General features: G+C 32.9%; 1 protein-coding gene across 10 annotated transcripts in view; it reads right to left on the bottom strand.

Moving 5' to 3' along the window:
* Window positions 1–495: 495 nt before the first annotated feature.
* LOC141446659 (solute carrier family 2, facilitated glucose transporter member 1-like) overlaps window positions 496–22,419 on the bottom strand; it is a 31,837-nt gene continuing 9,913 nt past the window's right edge. For 3 of the 10 annotated variants that reach the window (XM_074113290.1, XM_074113291.1, XM_074113289.1), the window contains 12 exons: window positions 20,307–20,349; window positions 12,389–12,549; window positions 7,171–7,275; window positions 5,619–5,779; window positions 5,242–5,366; window positions 5,017–5,157; window positions 4,623–4,760; window positions 4,365–4,543; window positions 3,860–4,072; window positions 2,632–2,734; window positions 2,000–2,168; window positions 496–1,372 (listed from right to left, as the gene is read on the bottom strand). In XM_074113290.1, coding sequence (XP_073969391.1) covers window positions 1,282–1,372; window positions 2,000–2,168; window positions 2,632–2,734; window positions 3,860–4,072; window positions 4,365–4,543; window positions 4,623–4,760; window positions 5,017–5,157; window positions 5,242–5,366; window positions 5,619–5,779; window positions 7,171–7,275; window positions 12,389–12,457 — 1,494 coding nt within the window. In that variant the 5' untranslated portion in view covers window positions 12,458–12,549; window positions 20,307–20,349 and the 3' untranslated portion in view covers window positions 496–1,281. Of the gene's footprint in view, window positions 1,373–1,999; window positions 2,169–2,631; window positions 2,735–3,859; window positions 4,073–4,364; window positions 4,544–4,622; window positions 4,761–5,016; window positions 5,158–5,241; window positions 5,367–5,618; window positions 5,780–7,170; window positions 7,308–8,543; window positions 8,592–8,734; window positions 10,490–10,555; window positions 12,294–12,388; window positions 12,550–20,306; window positions 21,564–21,596; window positions 21,616–22,419 lie in introns of those variants that run through there. The other 7 variants (XM_074113292.1, XM_074113288.1, XM_074113296.1 and 4 more) reach the window with 7 other exon arrangements.

Here is a 22,419-nt window from a genome sequence, read left to right as displayed (position 1 = left end):
CAGCTGGCTGAGATGAAACGCGTCCAAGGTGAATATTCAGATAGGCAACCGCACAAAACATCACATTCTAGTTGTCAAAGGAGGACGCCAGAACTGTTAGGTCCAATCAAAGCTGCTAGAGACTTTGAGAAGACTAGGCTTCAATTGGAGAATCTAAAAGAAAAGTTTGCAGAGTTATCAGCGGAATACGAGCACAGTGTAAAGTCGCGGGTTCTGCGATCTTGTAACCTGCAAGATTCTCGTATATGACCAATTGTATTAATATTAATAAATTATTGTTTTTTTTTAAAAAAATATTTTGTTTACATTTAATAAATAAGATTTTCCTTGAACATTTATGTACTTATTACCTGTGCTTAGGTTCTCCAAAACATTTCAATATTTTAGGTAGAATATGCGTATTATATATCTATATAATAAGAGCCCTGAAATTTAACAGTTATTCATAAATTTGTAAAAGTTTAGGCATTTTTACGAAATAAAAAAGACATTGCATTTAATTATAAACACTATATTTGTACTTTCTACAACACTTGTATACAATGTGTGATAGTATACAATGCAAACAATTTGATACGATTTTTTGTGTGCTTAAAATTAACATTATAACAGGAGTAGTTGGGGAAGAATACAATGTAATTATGGAATATCACAAATGTGAGGGGGCAGCTAGTTTTTCCAAACATAAAAATATCTTAATACTAAATATTATATATGTATATCTGTTCGTACACTGTTTCCCTCTTCACATCAACCAAAAGCTACAATTACCATTAAGTACAAAAGCAACATTATTAAGCCATATTTAAAATAAAACTGACAAATTCAAATTCTAAGTACTCCAATTGCATTTAATGTACATCAAACATAAAACACTGTCACATAATAATCAAGTACAAAATTGTAAAAAGGAGACAAAATATATATAAATAAAAGTTACACTATACAAGTTAATAAAAAGAAATTGACATAGCCATACGTTTTCGTTGATAACTAAAAAAAAAAAAAAATACCTGAACTTGAATCTTATTTTAGGATTTTGTTTTTACTGTTATAGGAAACCCAAATGGTTAAAAGACGGACGTATGTTTGGTAAATTACGTAGTTATTTTTGTATAGTTTTCCTCAGCTTCCATTGTCACAGTAAAATACAGTTTTTCTTGATTATTTTTTAAGGACTAGATGGCAATGAAAAACTGATTAAAAATCAACAAGCGAAAAATCAGGCACTTGCGGGACTTATAAAGATTTACAATACGAGGAATGTAGTAACTAACTAATTTAAATTCTTTCAATTTGTTCGGCTGTTAATGATACTATTCTAATCTCTTCTTTCACTAATACCAATATATTGGTTTCTGGCAAACAGGTCCTGTAACAGAAAAATTTAAATTTTGTGTAAAGTTACAAAGTTATGATCATTTTTAAATTCCTATTTAGGTGAAAAATAATGTGCGGCGCTAGACTATCTTGTCTACGATTCTCAAGAATCTATGTTGTATCAATTCCTCAAACTATGAAGATTATGAATATGTTTAATAATCTAAATAACATTATTCAATTTGTAAAACTGTACATCACATGAAAGGTACATTCGAGGCTAGTATTACAGCATCTGTCACTCGGAATCCTCTTATTATTATTTTTAATGAAAAAAAAAGTATCAAGCACAAAAATCAACTTGAAAAGAAGCAGCTCTACGGCAAGAAAAGTGTAAAAGCTCTCATTATGAAAATTTGCCTTATTCAGTACAGTGATTTTTCTTAAAAACTTGGAAATTGACAGTAGCTGTTTATGGAAAGATCTCCAAAGTAAAAGATTTCCTTCAGCTGCTTAGGTCTGGCCTCAAGTGAGTACTTAAACAAATATAAAGTCTGGAAATTCTGTGATTTTTTACGTTTTTGATAAGATAGTGTCACTTATTGGACGACTATACTTGTTTTTGTTTAATCTTTTTCAATGTATTTTATTTTTATATTATGTGAATAAATCCTCTTACTTGAGAAAAATGGCCAACAGTCCAGTAAATGTTGCAAAAATGAGGAAGGAATAGGGCCCGATAAGGTGCTGCAATTCCAGGAACGTCATACCTACGATGAAATTTCCACTCCAGTTGGACACACTACCTAGCGCCATGGCGAACGGTCTGGGTCCCAGATCAAACAGCTCTGTAAATTAATATCACCATCATTCTGCGTTCACTAATCCGGAAAGCACATTTATATTTTTAAGATTGCAAAACACCCTCTTGAAGGGTGGTAGAAAAAGTTGAAGAATGTTGCAAATTTGACTTACATATTTTAGAAAATATCTAAAATAAAAATCACCAATAATAGGTAAACATTATTCTACTTATCATCAAAAATTATTCAAATCAAATTTAAAGCAGGATTCTTTTTAGTTATCATTTGTGCCCAAGTCGTTATATACGGCATAAAAGTAACCATACACATAACTGGCAATACACATAATAAGACTCGGAAAAGAATCTTTATTATTATAGAATTTGAGAATAGAACAGAAAAATGAAACAGAGTTCATTTAGAGTTCTGTGAGAAGTCAGAAAATAGAGCAGGCAACCCAGGCTGTAATGAATGAATGAATAAATTAATGAATTAATGGTTTGCTTACCAGCACCAATAAAGTAAGGAATAGGTCCTAGCCCAACTCCGTAACATAAGACATAGCTGAGCACGGCAACTATCGATAGGTAGGGCATCCATGAGAAAGAATTCTGTGGGGAAAAAGTCAATGTTTATAAGAAATACAATTATTACAAGTCAATTTATTGACAGTGACTTACACACAATTATTCAATTACATATTTGCACCAGTACTACTGTACAAGCTCAGAAGAATTGAGTTTTGTTGTGTGGAACGTTGAAAGGATTCATGTAAACGAAACTAATTTATTTTCATTAAATAAATTATAAAGTTTTAATTGTATCAATACTTGGCATAGAGTTAAAAATATTGAAACGAATAAAACAATTGTAATTTAATAAATACAACGAGTTTTAGTAAAGAGTTTGTTTTCTATTTGTGGTTTTATTACTTCCATTATGTACAAAACTTACCACAAATTTTAAGTTGTAACAATGTAAAACTAGGTAAAATAAATGATAAGAAAAAAAAACAAAACAATGGAATTCTTGAATTATGATGAATTTTTACTGTATTCGTCGGGTATACCACACCCGAATGGTACTAGTTGCTGTAGAGGAGTTGTAGAACATTTTTAGAATATTCGAAAGAACATCCAATTTGCTATAATATTATGTCATTTTGTCAGTAAAGAAAGAATGTGTTTAGAGGACAGGAAAATAATTAAAACAAAAAATGACAAACTTTTCTAATGTTTAAAATAACTTTCAACACACTAGGTTAGCATACTGGACTCCCACGCGGAGGTCCCGGGTTCGAATCCAGCTGCTGACCCTTAGATTTTTTCTTCCTAGGAGCTTCTTACAGCTCACTGTCCGGTGATGGACAGTGTTGTTTGTAACGAGAGAACACTGTCCGGAGACCGGCAGTGCACTGAAAAAAGCTCCGGGCGCCAATAACCTTAGATGTTGACGCGCCTTAAATCACAAAAAAAAAAAAAAAAGTTGCGTCAACATTTGAGTTCATTGGAGCTTTTTTTCAATGCACTACCGGCCTCCGGGCATTGATCTTTTGTGAGAGAATACTACACTGTCCATGCTCCAAGAAAAAGAAAATCTAAGAGCCAGCAAACAGCTGGTTGGTAATATGATTCTACTTTATCACAATAATAAAGAGAATTCTTAAAACCAAATTTCAAGTAGTGCCTCCTATTTACAGATTTTAAGGTTAATTAAAATGTAATCCAGATAATTACCATATAATTAATACTGAACGATAATAAGACTAGACAAGTTGTGGCAGTCACACAGCTACCGATGGCCAACGATCTTCTCGGGAACTTATTAATCACCGGAATCATGATCAGAGCTATAAGAAAGTTGATGGCGCCGGCTCCTAACGAAGCGAACTGGGCGTTAGAGTCAGACAGGCCAGCCGTTTTGAAGATATTTACTGAATAATAAAATACCTGTAATCAATAAAGGTTTTCATGTATTACTCTGATTGAAAGAAGACCAATATAGAAGGTAAAGTAATAATTTTGAATTATTTCCATATTAAACAGTCAGATGAAACAATTTCATTTATTATTTTATAATTATTATTAAATAATTGAGTTAAGTTCATAATTTTCGTAAAAATAATAAAATTTTGTTTCTTTTGGGCTTGTCTAAACAATAACATTGAACTCATTTTTAGAATCTAAGGCTTTAAAATGTATGCCCACAAGACTACTGTAAATGAGATGTGCAGGTACTTACAGCATTGATGCCACTAAATTGTTGGCCAGCCTGCAATGCGCACACCAGAGCCAAATGTATTCTTAACGGTTTGCTGCAAATCAACTTCAACACACTCCAGCCGTTTGCACTTACTTCTTCCTTCTCTTCCAGTTCGCCGCACACAAATTCTCCAGGAAGATTACGTAGTCTTGATAGTTCTACCATACATTAGGTAATTACATTTACAATCAATGGCATAGATAATATATCCTGGAGATAAATAAACGACAATAATACCTCTTATAGCTTTCTGCCTCAAACCTTTGACTGTGTAGAGGTACTTTGGACTTTCTGGCAACCAAGGGAGAGCCATTCCTGAGATCAGTATTAGCATTGCGTAGAATCCTAATAAGTAGTTCCATGCTTCTTCGCGACCTGAAAAAGTATATTCAATATCATCCAAAGTACTGTCTGATGAACTAGTAAATAACTAAATTCATTTTGATCACTTGCAAGAAAGACTTCCTTCATTAAAAGGAAGCTAACTAGTGCCTGGACCTCTTCGTGACACCAACATACACGAAAGACCTTTTCCATATACACTACGAACAGGTTCTTTCTTTTGCAATCTCAAGAATGACCAACTAGTTGTAAAATAAAGTATTTATAACTGATAAAATATTGTTTGTACCTAGTATAAAGGGCAGTCCCATAATTTGCCCCATTAATACGCCTAAACACAACCCAAGTGGACAAAATGTTCCAGTGGCTCCCCGCAAATTGACTGGAGCCAGTTCCGTAAGATACATTGGCATTACTGCGGTCACCAAACCTGCAAAGTAAAAAATTTGAACTTTAACTTTACCTCCATTCGTTAGTATGAACAGGATGCATTGATACTGCAGATAGAAATTACCTCCAGATAATCCTGCCAAGAGTCTTCCTAAAAGCATAACTTCCACGGAGTTCAATGGTTTGCTAATGATGAACAGTACGGCAGCCAGTAAAGCAGTAATTCCGCCAACTACCATAGCACCTCTCCTGTTTCAAACAGATACAGCATTACTTCAATATTATGCTCAGAAAATTTGATTCAAAGGCTCTATGTTTGACACAGAAGTTCAAAGAAATAATTTTTGTCCTACGCCTATGTCCTTGGCCATCTGGGCCCAGCGTCTTATATTATCAACCATTGTTGACTTATAACCACTGCGCTTGCCATTGACCTAACCTAAAAGCCTCCCCGTTCTGGGTATCAATTCTTCATGACAATTCAATTAAATAACTATTTACCTGCCAACTTTATCTGCAACACAAGCGCCAACGAGTGATCCGATCATTCCACCAATTAGGAAAATAGACACAATGGCTGACCACAGGTTGTCCAAATGTTGTTCCGATAAAGCAATTCCATATCGCGAGATCACAGATTCGTTGCACCATTGTTTTATGATCTACAGGAAGAAACAAAACAAAAAATCATAAAATGGATCGTTATATTTATAACGAGAGATGAAAAAGGGGACTTCCAACTTCTTGTCACACTTCCAAGAAAATGGATCTTTCACAAGCCACTTGTCAGGCAGCATCCAGAGCCCATTAATTAATCCTAATTATTTATTTTTCTTTCCCAGAATTTTAACAATAAATTTAAGAATTTATCATAAATTTGCACATTACGTTGAAGTGGTCTTTGGAGAGATTAAACGCTACAGATGAGTAAACGAAATATAATGGAGGGGGGATCCATATCTGTTCCAACAGTTATTTGGAAGAAAATATTGAAAGATTATAAAATTATTACAATATAATCATTTTCTAATTTGACAAAATCTTAAGGTCGCGACGACCGAAATTAGTCAAGACATCCAATTTGTCTATCTTATGGTTTTCCGTTAATGAGTTGCGCTAACCACTACAACTTTATTAATAAAAACTCTTCGTCTTCACGGGACCTCTCCGCCGAATATATCCAGAAATCTGGGCACGCAAGTAAAAGCGGCGATACATCGGCTACTTTCCAACAGGAACCAATAAAACGAGCTCTCCTTTTAAATTATTTGAATTTTAATAATAGGCTTGTTCATTTGGAGGCTAATTCTTATCTACTGTTTTTATGGAAGAGAACGCCATTGCGACTAAATTTCAATTTGTTGACGAAACTATAATATTGTACGATGACGTCACATCTTGTTAGTAAACATCCTATTAATTTTCTTTATTGTTTAAGTCAAATCATTGGTTTCAATTTAAAATGTTTGGCTTAACGAAGTTCACACGTGACTAGTAGAATGGTTCTGTTCTTTAAATAAAGCTATCACGTGCGTTTCAAATTAACAACCAACTATTTATATACTGAGAGTTATTTAAATTACTCACGAAATAACACTCTTGGCTAATTCAAGCAATTAAACAGGAATGATTTAGCAATTTGAATCAAGGAAAAAAATAATTAGGGGTTTCTAAGAACATAGATTTTCCCGGATATAATCGAATTCAAAGAAAACTAGTGCGAGATGATTTTACGAGGAACAAAGAAAATAAATTTGTACTGCGCATTTAAGCTAGCTCTTGTCGTGTATTAACTGGCGAACTTCCTTTTAGAATTGAATTTTGCTGGGCGCTTACGTCCTGAACAAGGCCTCATAAATTAAATCAGCTGTACCAAAATGTGCCAACATTCAACGTCACTATCAACCAGAGGAATATGGTTTCAAACTAATTTCTAGACGTACAAGAAGAGTGATAGGTCCCTGCATTTTCGGTGTAAAAAGAATAAACGTGAATTGTTAATTTTATTATCTTCAAAAACAGCAAGATACATGGATAATCTTAAGAAACTAACCTTTGACGGAGTGTTGACGACACCGATGTTAAAGCCTACTGGGATGGAAGATCCAAAAATAGTTGCGACTCCTGTGAGCACCAAGATGAACGTCCAGCCGGTACTCTGCAAACGAAGAACACAATACTCCGCTTGTCCTATCGCCAACACAATCAACCATACAGGATGTAGTATTTTATTTTTGTTTTTATAATTATTCGCACCCTTATTCTTCCATAAAGTTATTGTTTTGATTTTAATTTTGACTTATCCTAGCACCATTAACTATTCGAACCTTCCTAAATTTTGTAAAAATCTTCGTAGCTTTCAACAAAATTTGATTAAAAAGCTTCCTACAATAATTCAAACAAAATATAATCAAAGATCCATTCTGAGATTTTCAATGGTTATGAAATTCGTAATTTATGGTCAAAAACAATGATGTAAATTATTAAATACATGTAAATGTTGCATCCCGTATTTTTTGGTTGCATTGGATCGACGTTTAATTTTGTTCAACTCTTTCGTTTAGTGCATTTTTTAGTGTGAGTAAGTGCGGAAGTTAGTGAAAGTCAGTAGCTCGGTTTTCCCAGAAGAGGAGAAAATCTGATTTGGGTAAACTTTTTCTTTAAGCACGGAGAGAATAAAAGGGCTGAACTGTTAAAATATAATATCCTCAGAAAGGCCCGCAGAAGGGCCGTGTAAACAATAAAGTGGTGGCAAGCTGGATGCGGAACAAGGGGCCGTACTTAAATTACGTAACGCAATTTAAAGAGCTTTTTAATCCCTCCCCCCCCCCCCGATGTAACAAAATGTCAACCTCCCCTCCCCCCCTAGCCAAATGTACGTAATTTTTTGTTATGGAATATCGTCATTGCATAGTATTTAATTAAAATCAAACATATATTTTTTATTTATTACTTATTTAATTACATTATCACTTAGTATGAAGGTTGGCTATAGTAGAATTTGGCGCGAAAAATATCGTTAGTATTTTTCCATTAATGACCAAAAAATTATAGATTCAATTGGAAAAATTACGTACAAGCATTAAAAAACCCCCTCCCCCGAACCATAACGAATGGTAACAATCGAGCCTTACCCCCCTCCCCCCTTGCGTTCGTTACGTAATTTAAGTACGGCCCCCAAGGTAAGTTTGGATGGAGAGCTTGCTTCTTCTGATAGACGCAATACTTTGTGGAATCTATGATACGCTCAGAGTCTCCTGGGGACGTTCATTGAGAAGATCACAAAAAGAAGCATGGATTGTTTTTCGTGCAAAGTTAGGAAGATCCACTAGAGGCTTCCTGACTCTTCCAACAATCTCGACAAAAGATGCAAATGTAGGCGATTTTAAAAATTAAAATATGAAAAAACTTTACTGTCTACTTTACCATAAACGCTAGATGAAAATTTCTTCTTGGCATTAGAAGGTTCTAGTAGATTAGATTAGGAAAGGGACAGGACCTATGCCCCAAGCCCCCAAGGCACCGCAGCCACTAGAGACTTATTGTGCCTAGATGGTGCCTTATTATGACAAAATGAAATAAACATGTTAACCAATAATAAAATGAAAATGGAAAACCTGCAATTGGCAAGATAAAGAGCAGAATACCATCTCTTCTAACTGTAGACTTCTGGAAAGATATTACAATAGATTCTGAATAAAAATAACGCTGAAACAATCTGCATTAGAGATGAAACTCATTATAATTAAGCCAAACTAGGTAACTAACACTCATTAACAGAACACTTTTCCTTATTTAGACAGTTACATTATTATTTTTTTTTTTTGTTTAACAACAGAGTTCAAATATATATACCATTGTATGTTTTATTTACTTGGCAATTTTATTGTGTCTTATCTCTATTAGAACTGAATAAGATTGCATTTAGATTTCCACAACCTTCAGAACATTCTGAAATAGTGCAATAACTCGCAGTGATGCAGTCTCTTCAATTAACTAATCACAATTTCCAGATTAGGTACGTGATCTATTACTTTCCAGTACTGTATGGAGTTAAGAAAAAGTACACCGCGCGTGCCTTATTTAATAAATTAATCATATTTCTATATAAATATTTATGAAATGTACGTTAAAAAAAAAAAAAAAATGCTTTTATAAAAAACAAAGGCTCTTTGAAATTTCCCTCTATTCAAATGTGAAATACTCGCACATAAAACCAACACAGATCAGGGTTGCCGTACGCCGAAAAAAGCCAATCACTATTCCTGGAAGAATGTACAATAAATCAGTAGAAAAACAAAATTAATACGTCTACCCACCGACAGGTGTGAAGGTTATTTTATTGTTTACAGGAAATCTTTTAAGCCTGGAACCACATTTCCGGTTAGCGTATTTTAATCAAAAGCGCGCTGTTATGTTTAGGTTAGGAAAGTACTGCGGATTATATAAAATTTTCTACCTTAAACCTTGAATCCCTATTTCGAAAAATTTTAGTTTACTTTTAATGGTTTTTAGTAGATTTTGTATTTTCAGACCAGATTCAAATTTTCATCCAACAGAGGAAAAGTAATAAATAAAAAGTGGTTGTTATTACGTAAACGGCGCAGATGTTAGTGCAGTTTGTCCTTGAGAATTCCCACCAATAAAAGTTTCTAGATAAAAAGTTAAAAATATTCAAAGAATTAATCTTTACTTTCTTTCACGAAATTTGTCTATTAGTTTGGCTGGAAAATTTATCACAAGGAAAATAGTACGCTTCTGTGAGATCGCCTTTACTTCAACAGTATTTTAGTTCGCTAATCATGTATAATCACTCGAGAGAGAATTCTAAATCACAAGAAAAAGTCAAGACTGTTAACATCAGATTTATTTTTAAGGACCTCTAAATATATTGTTGACAGTTTACTCAGTTCCAGGTAATATCGATGCCAGGATGTTGTAAATTAAATTAATTAAAATCAAATACATAATTTTGTTAAAAATTTATCAACATACTGAACTACCTAGCCTTTTATGGATAATGTATTTATGTCCGTTTGAAATATTGAGATAGACAGCCAATTGTACTGTTTTAAAATAACAAATAATTTGTTCAATAAACAAACAAATTTGAAAACAAGGAGCCACAAGAATTTTAAAGTTATAAGAGAAATTCAAGAACTTGTAAGTTTTCAATTTTCACACTATATGAACAAATTTAGACCTAAGAACTTCGATTAGTTTCTCTCAAAATAAATCAAAAAGTTTACAAATGTAGGCTTTACTTTATGGAAAAAAAAAAACCTGCTTAAAATCATATTTCGAAGAATGAGCGTAAGTTCATTTCAAGAAACCAAATATAAAGAAAAGTGTTCAAAAGTCGAACTATTGTATTATCTTTCTCTCAATAGTTTTATACAACTTTGATGTGATCTTTTTGAAAAGCTAAAAATACATACCTGTTTAGTTGGCCGTATGGAAAGTAAATTATTATTAGCCACAGAAGTATGGATCAACGATTCCATGAAGTATATAACCTTCTCTAACTATATTAAACACGAACACAACTTCCACCAATACAAATGAGAATTTTTTGGTTCTACGAGTATTTTAAGTGATAAGTGGCAAGCATGACTGATTATGGCGCAAAAACTAATAACTTTATCATGTTCATTCAGTCAGTTCTATCCCCTCACACAATATAGATTGTTTTTTCTATTTTTTTTATGTTATCTATACGAACAAAACTATAGTAGTTTTTCTAAATGTGGCTGCAAAATGTCTTCACTAAATTCGAAAACTGTTACTTCTAAATATTATTGAATAAATGTCATATTTTAATTTAAAGTTTTGTCCATGTAAATTCATATTAAAAAAAAAAAGAAGTAAAAATATTGATAAAAACATCAATTCAGTGCCCACAAAGTGATATCGCTGGAAAAATAAGGTGAAATAATTATAATACATCTTGAAAGTTTTTATAAAATTCATTATTTTCTAATTTTGCAATAAGGCAGTAAGTGCCCCCGGCTTCTGTCGTAGTCTCTGATACTCATAATCTCGATGTAAGCAATTAGACTAGACCCTACTGGTTAGTTCTTACCAAACTGAGCTCGAAACAGAGTACTGGTGCAGGAATACTATCAGACGGAGAGAGGTACCATAAATAGTTCTTTAAGAGATTCTGACAAGGTCAGGAAATCCACAAGCGTTGGAGGGCCTCTCCGATGGTGGACTTACAGGTTTCGCTTCACTAAGACTTGAGCTTCAAGCTTCCTTGAGCGGCAACGAAATCTCACATTAAATCATTCTGTTCTCAATCACAGAACTTGGGGACATACTTCCAAAAAGTTTTTAACTATATAGGTTATAATAACTAATGACAAAATGATATGATGAAGAGCTTAAAGCTAAGGTAACTACCGGCAATTGGTGCTTCTTTCTACCTTCCACAAGAAGAACTCCTTTGAAAGGAGTAAAATACCTGCCTAGTGAGTAAAACTTCTTTACACCCTCACCACATTTAGACAGGTGGTAACCGGGCAATAACCTCCAGAAACGAAAGGTGGCTAAATATTTAGAAGAGGGAGACATTCAGAGAGATTGAAGATGAGCAGGCTTCTTACAGGACCTAAGAGAACCTTAGAATAAGTAAGTGACAAATATGAGTTTCCCAGCTTTAAGCCATTCCTACGGGAAATTGAGGAGATAGTACAAACATGCTGGAAAGGCAATTGTCTAGACACTGTATCCTGCTTTCCGCTGGAAAACTGCCACAATCTCCAAACCAAGAAATGGGAGAATAACCTCCACTAGAAAAATCCTCTGCTTCTGTCGTGTCAAGCTAAAAGAAAGAGGCAGTGGTGTCTCCTATGAGCCTACCAATTCAAGCACAAACAAGTTCCGATCCACAGGAGATTAATGTTGCAAACACGATGAAATGCCACTCTAAAATTTTGGGTCGTGTTGAGTTACGCCCCACATGGGCGACACTTCCTGGCTCTACCCTTCAAACTAAATTAAGAAGTAAAAATCAAGGATGGTGTTCATTCTTAGCAATAAAATGGCGCCTGAACAGAAATCCCGCTGACCACTAGACTTACGTTCAGCTAAGCCATGAAATAGAGTATAACTGAAACCAGTAACATTCTTAACAAAAAAAGAATTCGACCATGTTTCATTAAAAACAACCCAGATTATTCCAAATCTCACTTTTTTTTTTTTTGTAGAAGTTATATTAATAACTTTTTTGTTTTACAACCAAAAATTTACAATTAAATAAAAATATTTACCTGGATTTGGATAGACTTTAAAGGTGATTTCGGCGAATTATCGCACAAATATTTTTTTTCTGCATCCATGTTTCTATATTGTTTTGTTTTAACTTTTGTATAATGTATTTTTTCAAATTAACTTTTCTTTTTCTTTTTAATAACTCAACTCGCAACTGAATCTGCAATTAGAAAGAAAAGAGAAAGTTAGATATTATTTGTTGGAGTAGAAGAGTTCTGGGTCAGAGTGTATATAAAGATATGTCTTGGGGAAAAAAATCTGGAAAAGATGCACTAAGTAATATTCAATGACTAAATCACTTTCCCTCACTAGACAGAAAAGGAAATGCAATCATCTCAAATTTTCGGTTTTCAGTTTTCACCCGGAAATATCTATTCTGAGAACCGGAAACGTAGTTTGCGAGTGAATATCTAGAAAAAGGGGGGAAAAAATAGCAGGATGACGAAACTTCATATTTCAATTTGGTCCCATTAGGAATATAATTCACAATGGCTTGGCAGTTTCTCAAAAAAGTTTATAAAAAAAAAAATCCTTTATACTCATATCTGTGCTGTAAATTTTGAAACAACATGTTACGTCATTCAAAAAAGGCCAAAAATTATAAAGAAGCAATTTTCGTAACTTTGACACGATCTAAATAAGGGCCGTTTTAAGGAGGAGGTTTCCTCTAAAGAAAGTAATAAATCCCTTCACGTAATGAAAGGTTATGTACTTTCCTTTTATGATATTTTGTTAAATATTTAAAGAATATTCAAATAAAATGAAATCTTATCAAGTAGTTGCCGATAGCGGACAGTCTAGGCATCTTTATCCAGTAAATTTAAATCAACTCCGTAATTCAGTAAAATGGTGCTTCAGCCTCGATTTCCTATTTTACTTTTTCAACGCTTTTAAATTAAAAAGGAAATTGCAGTGACGCAGCGTCCGGGCAACATCCGGGTCTGTCTGCAATAGAAATTACTTTAAATGGTTTGAGAGAACACCACAAAGTTTCAAGAGAATAGAGAAATGTCATTTTATAGAATTATTAATTAAAAATGGCTAAACAGTTTTGTTCCTCTTAAACTCAAGAGGTACACTACGCACACGAGCAAAATAAGCTTTTAAATAAGAGTTCAGAGAAAAAAATTAAAAAGCTCTTCCAATGGCAGATTATTATTACAAACCTTGCTGGATAAATAATATCTGGTTTCCAGCTTCTGCATTTTTTTTTTTTTGTAATAATATTAATTGAATTTTCGCGAAAAACTGTTTGGAAAATTTGAGCGAACGATTCTATGTTTGGAGAAGGTAATGGTAACTGTTTACGAAATGATAGGTTGTTGAGACATATCAGAGATTACAAATACAACTATCTCTTATGATACACACAATAACATGTTTATTCACATCAAAAACATTTATTTAGGGTGAAGGGACCAGTAATTGACTGGGCACCAGTAATTGACATACCAGAAATAAACCGGTATTATAAGGGATATGAGCCGTTTTTAGTGGTGATTCTTTCAATTTCGTTATTGAGAAGCCTTTGGGCAGCAGTTCCAGAAAAATATTAATTATTGGAAGGTTCCTTGGTATCAGTGGAAGGTTATTTGTGTTAAAAGTTCAAAATCAAGGAAAAAACAAGCCGTTGCTAAGGAGGATTGATAAGAAAATAATTTTTCTTTTTTCTTATTTTTCGTTTATTTGTTCATATATTCGTGTGGTTATCGATGTTCTGTTATAATTAGTATTACTTGTAGCTTTAATTTATGTAGTTTTTTTTTTAATTATAAGAAGCATTGAGGATTAAAATGGGGCTGTCAATCACTGGTCCTTGAAACGGCAATCTGCCCAGTAATTGACATGTATGTCAATTACTAGTCCTACAGCTTTTTTGTTTGAGACTAGTGATTGACTTCCTGGGAAAATGATAAGATAGGTTGGTAAATTTTATTATAATTAAAAATTCAATAAATTGTAAAATAAAATCATTGATAAAAAATATCGGCAACATAAAATAAATAGTAAAACTTCCAACAAAATATGTTTAAATTAATGAATTAGCAAATGTACGCCTTATTTCAAGAGGGCATGCAGAATGATTATTCTGTAGAGAACAACAATGTATGAACAACAAACTGGAATAGTCGTGATCGCCGAACAGCTTCCGAGGCCTATGTGACTAATAAAAACGACGCCCACGTAACGGAGTTGGAAAATCTCTCATCTCTCCCTCAGTTTTGGGTCCTAGCCACATGACAAAGAAGAAAGGGAGGAAATGGCTAAACCATAGAATTCCATCAAAGAAAACGGCCAGAGGAAAAATGAAGCTCCCTCAAGAGAAGTACCAGATGCGAAATCAAACATACGTGGAGAGTTGGTGACTTTGTGATGTTTGTGATGTTACCGGTAGGACAGTTGTGTAAGGGTTGATCGTCAAAAGCTGCATAAAAAAGGGTAAAGTTGAAAAAATATTAGATTATTTAGGTTTGCCTATTTAAAAACTGATTGTAATTAATTATGAATAAGACTAATTTTTGTTATAAATCCAATTGAAAAAGTGATTTGGGTGATTTAAGTGATTTATTTAGATTTAAAAGTGATTTTGAATGCATACCTTATGTCGTTTCATGAATATATTTGTATGTCAATTACTGGTCCCACTCCATGTCAAACACTGGTTCCACCGAAAATTCGGTATGTCAATTACTGGGTCATTGACATACTTCCAAAAAAAATCATTTTTGGTTGACATAAGATCGAATTTACTGCTTTTAAAATATTAATAAAATAAAATACATCCTACTGGAGCGGTACAATTTTACAACCTACACCTGGAGCCAAAATAACGGAAGTTATTCTATCTTAAACTCGAATTTTTTCTTAAGCAGTCAATTACTTCACCCTATTCTGTTTATGTGAAAATAATGGTTTTGAAGATTAAAGTAAAGTAATTGGCTATTTGTTCAGGCGGGGCTTAACGTCCAACTACCAATTAGGTGTCGTGGACGGAGGCGACTAGCAAACATACTTTACTGTAAATTCCTCATATTAACCATTAAATAAAATCCAAGGCTTAGAGACCAGGAATTGAATCCAATACCGCAATACACTTTAGCTTTACTGGTCTCGCCTCTACTAACCGCTCGGCAATCGTGGCGTCTGATTTTGAAAATTAAATGAACGGCTTATCAACTATGGAAAGTTAGCTTTCTGAATCTGATGTCGTATAAAGAAATAGGACTTGAGCCGAATACTGACTGACTATAACTAACTTTCCTTGAAATGAAACCATTTCACAGCCATCATAAGCGAGACATCTTCATCTAAACTCAAGCAGAATTGAAGCCAAAGAGTAATTAAAGAAGATCAGGGCTGATATCGCAACACCCTCTTCCAATCCTAAGCCACCTTACAAGAAACCCTGCTTTAGAAGGCTTTATTATGATACATTCATTCTTTCGATGGAGCGCTTTTCATCGGTCTCGGAATTTTAGAAATGCCCACAACAAAAGCATTTAACCCTAGAGCAGTGGTTCTTAACCTTTTCATAGACGCGGAACACAATTATATGTATATATTTTTCTCGTGGAACACTAACTAATGTTGAATAATATTTAATAATTAATAATTATTAACTAATAATAATGTTTAATAATTTGAAATTCGGTATTTAGCAAGAACTTAAAATTAAATTCAAATTGAAAAAAAAAGGAACAATTTTCTGTTTTCGTATCTTTCCTAAGTTTCTAAATTTCAATACATTTAAAATTGAAATTTCGCGGAACACTTGGACCATATTCGCGGAAAACCGGTTAAGAACCACTGCATTATATCATCTAAAATTATAGATCTGTGCACAAAATAACTATAGCTTATAATTGAGATAAACAAAGTGTACAAGAGAACAAAATTTCATACGAATACGTGGTTCATAATGGGAGATATAGAACGGCAATAATTTTACAGAATTTCATGACCCAAAAAATTTTCAACCCTTTATATCTTCTACCTTTTCAGATCAGTGCACAAAATAACTATAGCTTATAATTGAGAAAAACAAAGTGTACAAGAGAACAAAATTTCATACGAATACGTGGTTCACAATGGGAGATATAAAACGGATATAATTTTACAGAATTTCATGACCCAAAAAATTTTCAACCCTTTATATCTTCTACATTTATAGATCTGTGCACAAAATAACTATAGCTTATAATTGAGAAAAACAAAGTGTACAAGGGAACAAAATTTCATACGAATACGTGGTTCACAGTGGGAGATATAGAACGGCCATAATTTTAGAGAATATTATGACCCAAAAAATTTTCAACCCTTTATATCTTCTACATTTATAGATCTGTGCACAAAATAACTATAGTTTATGATTGAGAAAAACAAAGTGTACAAGAGAACAAAATTTCATACGAATACGTGGTTCACAATGGGAGATATATAACGGCAATAATTTTACAGAATTTCATGACCCAAAAAATTTTCAACCCTTTATATCTTCTACGTTTTAGATCTGTGCACAAAATAACTATAGTTTATGATTGAGAAAAACAAAGTGTACAAGAGAACAAAATTTCATACGAATACGTGGTTCACAATGGGAGATATATAACGGCAATAATTTTACAGAATTTCATGACCCAAAAAATTTTCAACCCTTTATATCTTCTACCTTTTTAGATCTGTGCACAAAATAACTATAGCTTATAATTGAGAAAAACAAAGTGTACAAGAGAACAAAATTTCATACGAATACGAGGTTCACAATGGGAGATATAAAACGGATATAATTTTACAGAATTTCATGACCCAAAAAATTTTCAACCCTTTATATCTTCTACATTTATAGATCTGTGCACAAAATAAGTATAGCTTATAATTGAGAAAAACAAAGTGTACAAGGGAACAAAATTTCATACGAATACGTGGTTCACAGTGGGAGATATAGAACGGCCATAATTTTACAGAATTTCATGACCCAAAAAATTTTCAACCCTTTATATCTTCTATATTTATAGATCTTTGCACAAAATAACTATAGTTTATAATTGAGAAAAACAAAGTCTATAAGAGAACAAAATTTCATACGAATACGTGGTTCACAATGGGAGATATAGAACGGCAATAATTTTACAGAATTTCATGACCCAAAAAATTTTCAACCCTTTATATCTTCTATATTTATAGATCTTTGCACAAAATAACTATAGCTTATAATTGAGAAAAACAAAGTGTACAAGAGAACAAAATTTCATACGAATACGTGGTTCACAATGGGAGATATAAAACGCCATACTTTTACATAATTTCATGACCCAAAAAATTTTCAACCCTTTATATGTTCTACATTTATAGATCTGTGCGCCAAATAATTGTAGCTTATAATTGAGAAAAAGAAAGTGTACAAGGGAACAAAATTTCGTACAAATAAGTGGTTCACAGTGGGAGATATAGAACGGCCATAATTTTACAGAATGTCATGACCCAAAAAATTTTCAACCCTTTATATCTTCTACATTTATAGATCTGTGCACAAAATAACTATAGTTTATAATTGAGAAAAACAAAGTGTACAAGAGAACAAAATTTCATACGAATACGTGGTTCACAATAGGAGATATTGAACGGCCATACTTTTACAGAATTTCATGACCCAAAAAATTTTCAACCCTTTATATCTTCTACATTTATAGATCTGTGCACAAAATAACTATAGTTTATAATTGAGAAAAACAAAGTGTACAAGGGAACAAAATTTCATACAAATACGTGGTTCACAATAGGAGATATAAAACGGCAATAATTTTACAGAATTTCATGACCCAAAAAATTTTCAACCCTTTATATCTTATACATTTATAGATCTGTGCACAAAATAACTATAGCTTATAATTGAGAAAAACAAAGTGTACAAGGGAACAAAATTTCATACGAATACGTGGTTCACAGTGGGAGATATAGAACGGCAATAATTTTACAGAATTTCATGACCCAAAAAATTTTCAACCCTTTATATCTTCTATATTTATAGATCTTTGCACAAAATAACTATAGTTTATAATTGAGAAAAACAAAGTGTACAAGGGAACAAAATTTCATACAAATACGTGGTTCACAATAGGAGATATAAAACGGATATAATTTTACAGAATTTCATGACCCAAAAAATTTTCAACCCTTTATATCTTCTACATTTATAGATCTGTGCACAAAATAACTATAGCTTATAATTGAGAAAAACAAAGTGTACAAGGGAACAAAATTTCATACGAATACGTGGTTCACAGTGGGAGATATAGAACGGCCATAATTTTACAGAATTTCATGACCCAAAAAATTTTCAACCCTTTATATGTTCTACATTTATAGATCTGTGCGCCAAATAATTGTAGCTTATAATTGAGAAAAAGAAAGTGTACAAGGGAACAAAATTTCGTACAAATACGTGGTTCACAGTGGAAGATATAGAACGGCCATAATTTTACAGAATTGCATGACCCAAAAAATTTTCAACCCTTTATATTTTCTACATTTATAGATCTGTGCACAAAATAACTATAGTTTATAATTGAGAAAAACAAAGTGTACAAGAGAACAAAATTTCATACGAATACGTGGTTCACAATAGGAGATATAGAACGGCCATACTTTTACAGAATTTCATGACCCAAAAAATTTTCAACCCTTTATATCTTCTACATTTACAGATCTGTGCACAAAATAACTATAGTTTATAATTGAGAAAAACAAAGTGTACAAGGGAACAAAATTTCATACAAATACGTGGTTCACAATAGGAGATATAAAACGGATATAATTTTACAGAATTTCATGACCCAAAAAATTTTCAACCCTTTATATCTTCTACATTTATAGATCTGTGCACAAAATAACTATAGCTTATAATTGAGAAAAACAAAGTGTACAAGGGAACAAAATTTCATACGAATACGTGGTTCACAGTGGGAGATATAGAACGGCCATAATTTTACAGAATTTCATGACCCAAAAAATTTTCAACCCTTTATATCTTCTATATTTATAGATCTTTGCACAAAATAAGTATAGTTTATAATTGAGAAAAACAAAGTCTATAAGAGAACAAAATTTCATACGAATACGTGGTTCACAATGGAAGATATAGAACGGCCATAATTTTACAGAATTTCATGACCTTAAAAATTTTCAACCCATTATATCAGTGGTTCTTAACCTTTTCAATGACGCGGAACACAATTATATGTATATATTTTTCTCGCGGAACACTAACATTAAATAATTTGAAATTCGGTATTTAGCAAGAGCTTAAAATTAAATTCAAATTGAAAAAAAAGGAATAATTTTTTGTTTTCGTATCCTTCCTAAGTTTCTAAATTTCAATACATTTAAAATTGAAATTTCACGGAACACTTGGACCATATTCGCGGAACACCGGTTAAGAACCGCTGCCCTAGAGTAACGTTCAACATACTAAAATAAGGCAGTCTTACAGGAGAGCTCTCCTGAAAAACAATCAAACTATCTTTTCTGCACACACAAAAAAACAGTACTTCAAAGTGATCGCCTTTCAGGCAAGGCTTAACGCCCAACAACCAATTAGACGTAGGGGACTTAAGCGAACTCACATATTTTACTATTAACATGTTTTCTGACGAATAAAGAGAGCCTACACCTGGCGTTGGAAACTGGGATCTTTCACTTACAAATCCACACTCCACACAATCTTAAACCAATTCCATCCCCTCTCCCCGGAAAAACTGTAATTCAGATGAAAACTAGGATCCTTTTTAAAACTTGAAAAAGAATGAAAAAATGGTAAATTATAAATAAATACATAATTGGTAGTTGGACGTAAATCCCGCCGGAAGGAATATGCAATTACTTTTACTTTTATAAATAAATACATTTTAAGAAACTCACTTCTTTTATTGGGCCCACTTCTTTTCTTGCACAGCAGTCAATCCTGGAAGAATTAATATATTTTTAGAGTAAAGAAACGATTTACTCGATAAAACAGGATTCAAAATAATACTGTATCATTTATTCATAATTAGTTACTATATCACTGACAACTAGATATGTAAAATCTAATTGGATACCCTTCATATTTATATCAGTCTCTCGGCAAGGAACTGGAGGGGATGCTATTTGATTATTATTTGGTCCAGTATACTTGTGGCTCAGTGGCTGTTGGAGGGGAGTTAGTGGAAGCAGCCAGAGTGAGGTTCCAATGGTGCGTTAATCAAGTCGGCGTAGGGGACTTGGCACTGAAGTTTAAAAAAAAAGGGCTTAAGGCTCTTTACTGTTTTTATCGTGCCACTGACCAATTGTATTTAAATGAAAAGTTTCTAAGACGATGGTTCACTTAGTGGAGAGCTAGAGTCACACAATCTTATTATTGAGTTCATTATTGTTAATACTTGTTTCGACTTACCATGGTCTATTTAAAGAAAACAGAGCTATTATTTCGCAGAAACATAATGTTTAGTACAGTTAATAAAAAGGTTTGATTCACGCCGTTAATTACCAAAATAAAAAGATAAATTACCTTTTATATTCTAAATTGCCATTCTATTCACGATCAAACATAATCAAATTCATCCTTATTCAATAATTATTAGTTTTCCCCACGCATTTTCCGCATGATTATCAATATTTCAGACGTTATTTCCTTTGTTTTTTTTTTTTTAAATTAAGACGTAATTGTGGTTATCGGTTCCGGAAGTGTTTTCAGGAAGTTATTAGCGTGAATACAGTAACATAGAACTTGACTATCTTTTTGTTTTTTTAGTAAAAATACTAAGTTTCAGGAAAATTTAAGTAAAATCCATAGCTGAAGAGCTGCATAGTAATCGTTTTACCAAGATACTTCGTTCTAGGTTTGGTTTTGAAGGAGGATTTGTTATGATTAAGATTAAGAAGGAAGCAAAAATCTTTTTTCGGACATTCTCTGATGAACTCTAAATATAGCAACTAAATTGAAATTCATTCTAAGAGAGGTTTTTTATGCTTTGAAAACAATCGTGGCTTGAATATAACAAAGTCGGAGAACCTATTACAATAGCTCGTTGTAACTCGTATTTGAAAACTGGATTTTTGAGAAGATGCTAAAAAAGAAGGCGAATTATTTGTATTTCATGAACATCTTTGATAATCTTCCAGAAAAAAGTTCAAAAGTTTAACTATGCTCCAAGTCAAGTTGATATTTACCAGAATAAATTAGTCATGGTCAATTCAGTTGACAAGTTATAACCGCATAATAAACTATGTTGACAGCCAATAATTTTTTTTTTTTTTTTTTTTACGGTTTATCTATCGTAGAGAATATAGTCTTAATTGCTGTTTACTGCGTCAAAATAACTGATGAAGATGTTCGACGCGAATCGCTATTTTATTATCGATCATTCAGATCGATTTCTGGGGATCGAGATCGAAATAAATATATCACCGGAACTTGCATAAACCTGAAGCGTCTAATTTATATACATAACCTGAAATAAACAAAATAGAATATAATAAAATGGAAATGGAAAAGAAGGTATTTCTTTGTGAAAATTAGCCAAAAAAATAGTCTCTAGATGAATATTAGCAAGTAACGGAATGGTTAGCTCATGTTTGACTAAGAATAGAGTATCCGAACATAAACACAAATATGGTACGTTCGCTACATTTTGATGTTATCGTTGGAATGGATCAATAATTCTTTTGAGAATGCCTAGTTCGGTAGAGCTATAAAAAAATGGATGGACAGTTAGCCCCAGTAATGTTAGGTGGAAAGACAAAGCCCAGAAGCAGGCGAAAAAGTGGTCTATATGTCTGCGACATTACTTCGCCAAGACAATCCTAAATATCGAGTCATTGTAGAATAAGGGAACAGGATGTAGCCATTGGCGTGGTAGGGAACATCTTATGTAGGTTTTTATAAGGAAGAAAAGGAAGTATAACCACTCTGTTTAATCTCAAAGCGAGTGAATGCCACCGTCTCACGACTTTTCAGGATCCCTCTCTAGGGATCTAACCTATTTTGGGTTCC

The sequence above is a fragment of the Rhodnius prolixus genome, unplaced genomic scaffold (assembly GCF_049639745.1).
Source record: "Rhodnius prolixus isolate KJV_2025 unplaced genomic scaffold, Rpr scaffold_7, whole genome shotgun sequence".
NCBI classification, from domain to species: Eukaryota; Metazoa; Arthropoda; class Insecta; order Hemiptera; family Reduviidae; genus Rhodnius; species Rhodnius prolixus.
Note: the sequence above shows the minus strand (reverse complement) of the source record. Positions and strands in the feature narration are given on the sequence as shown.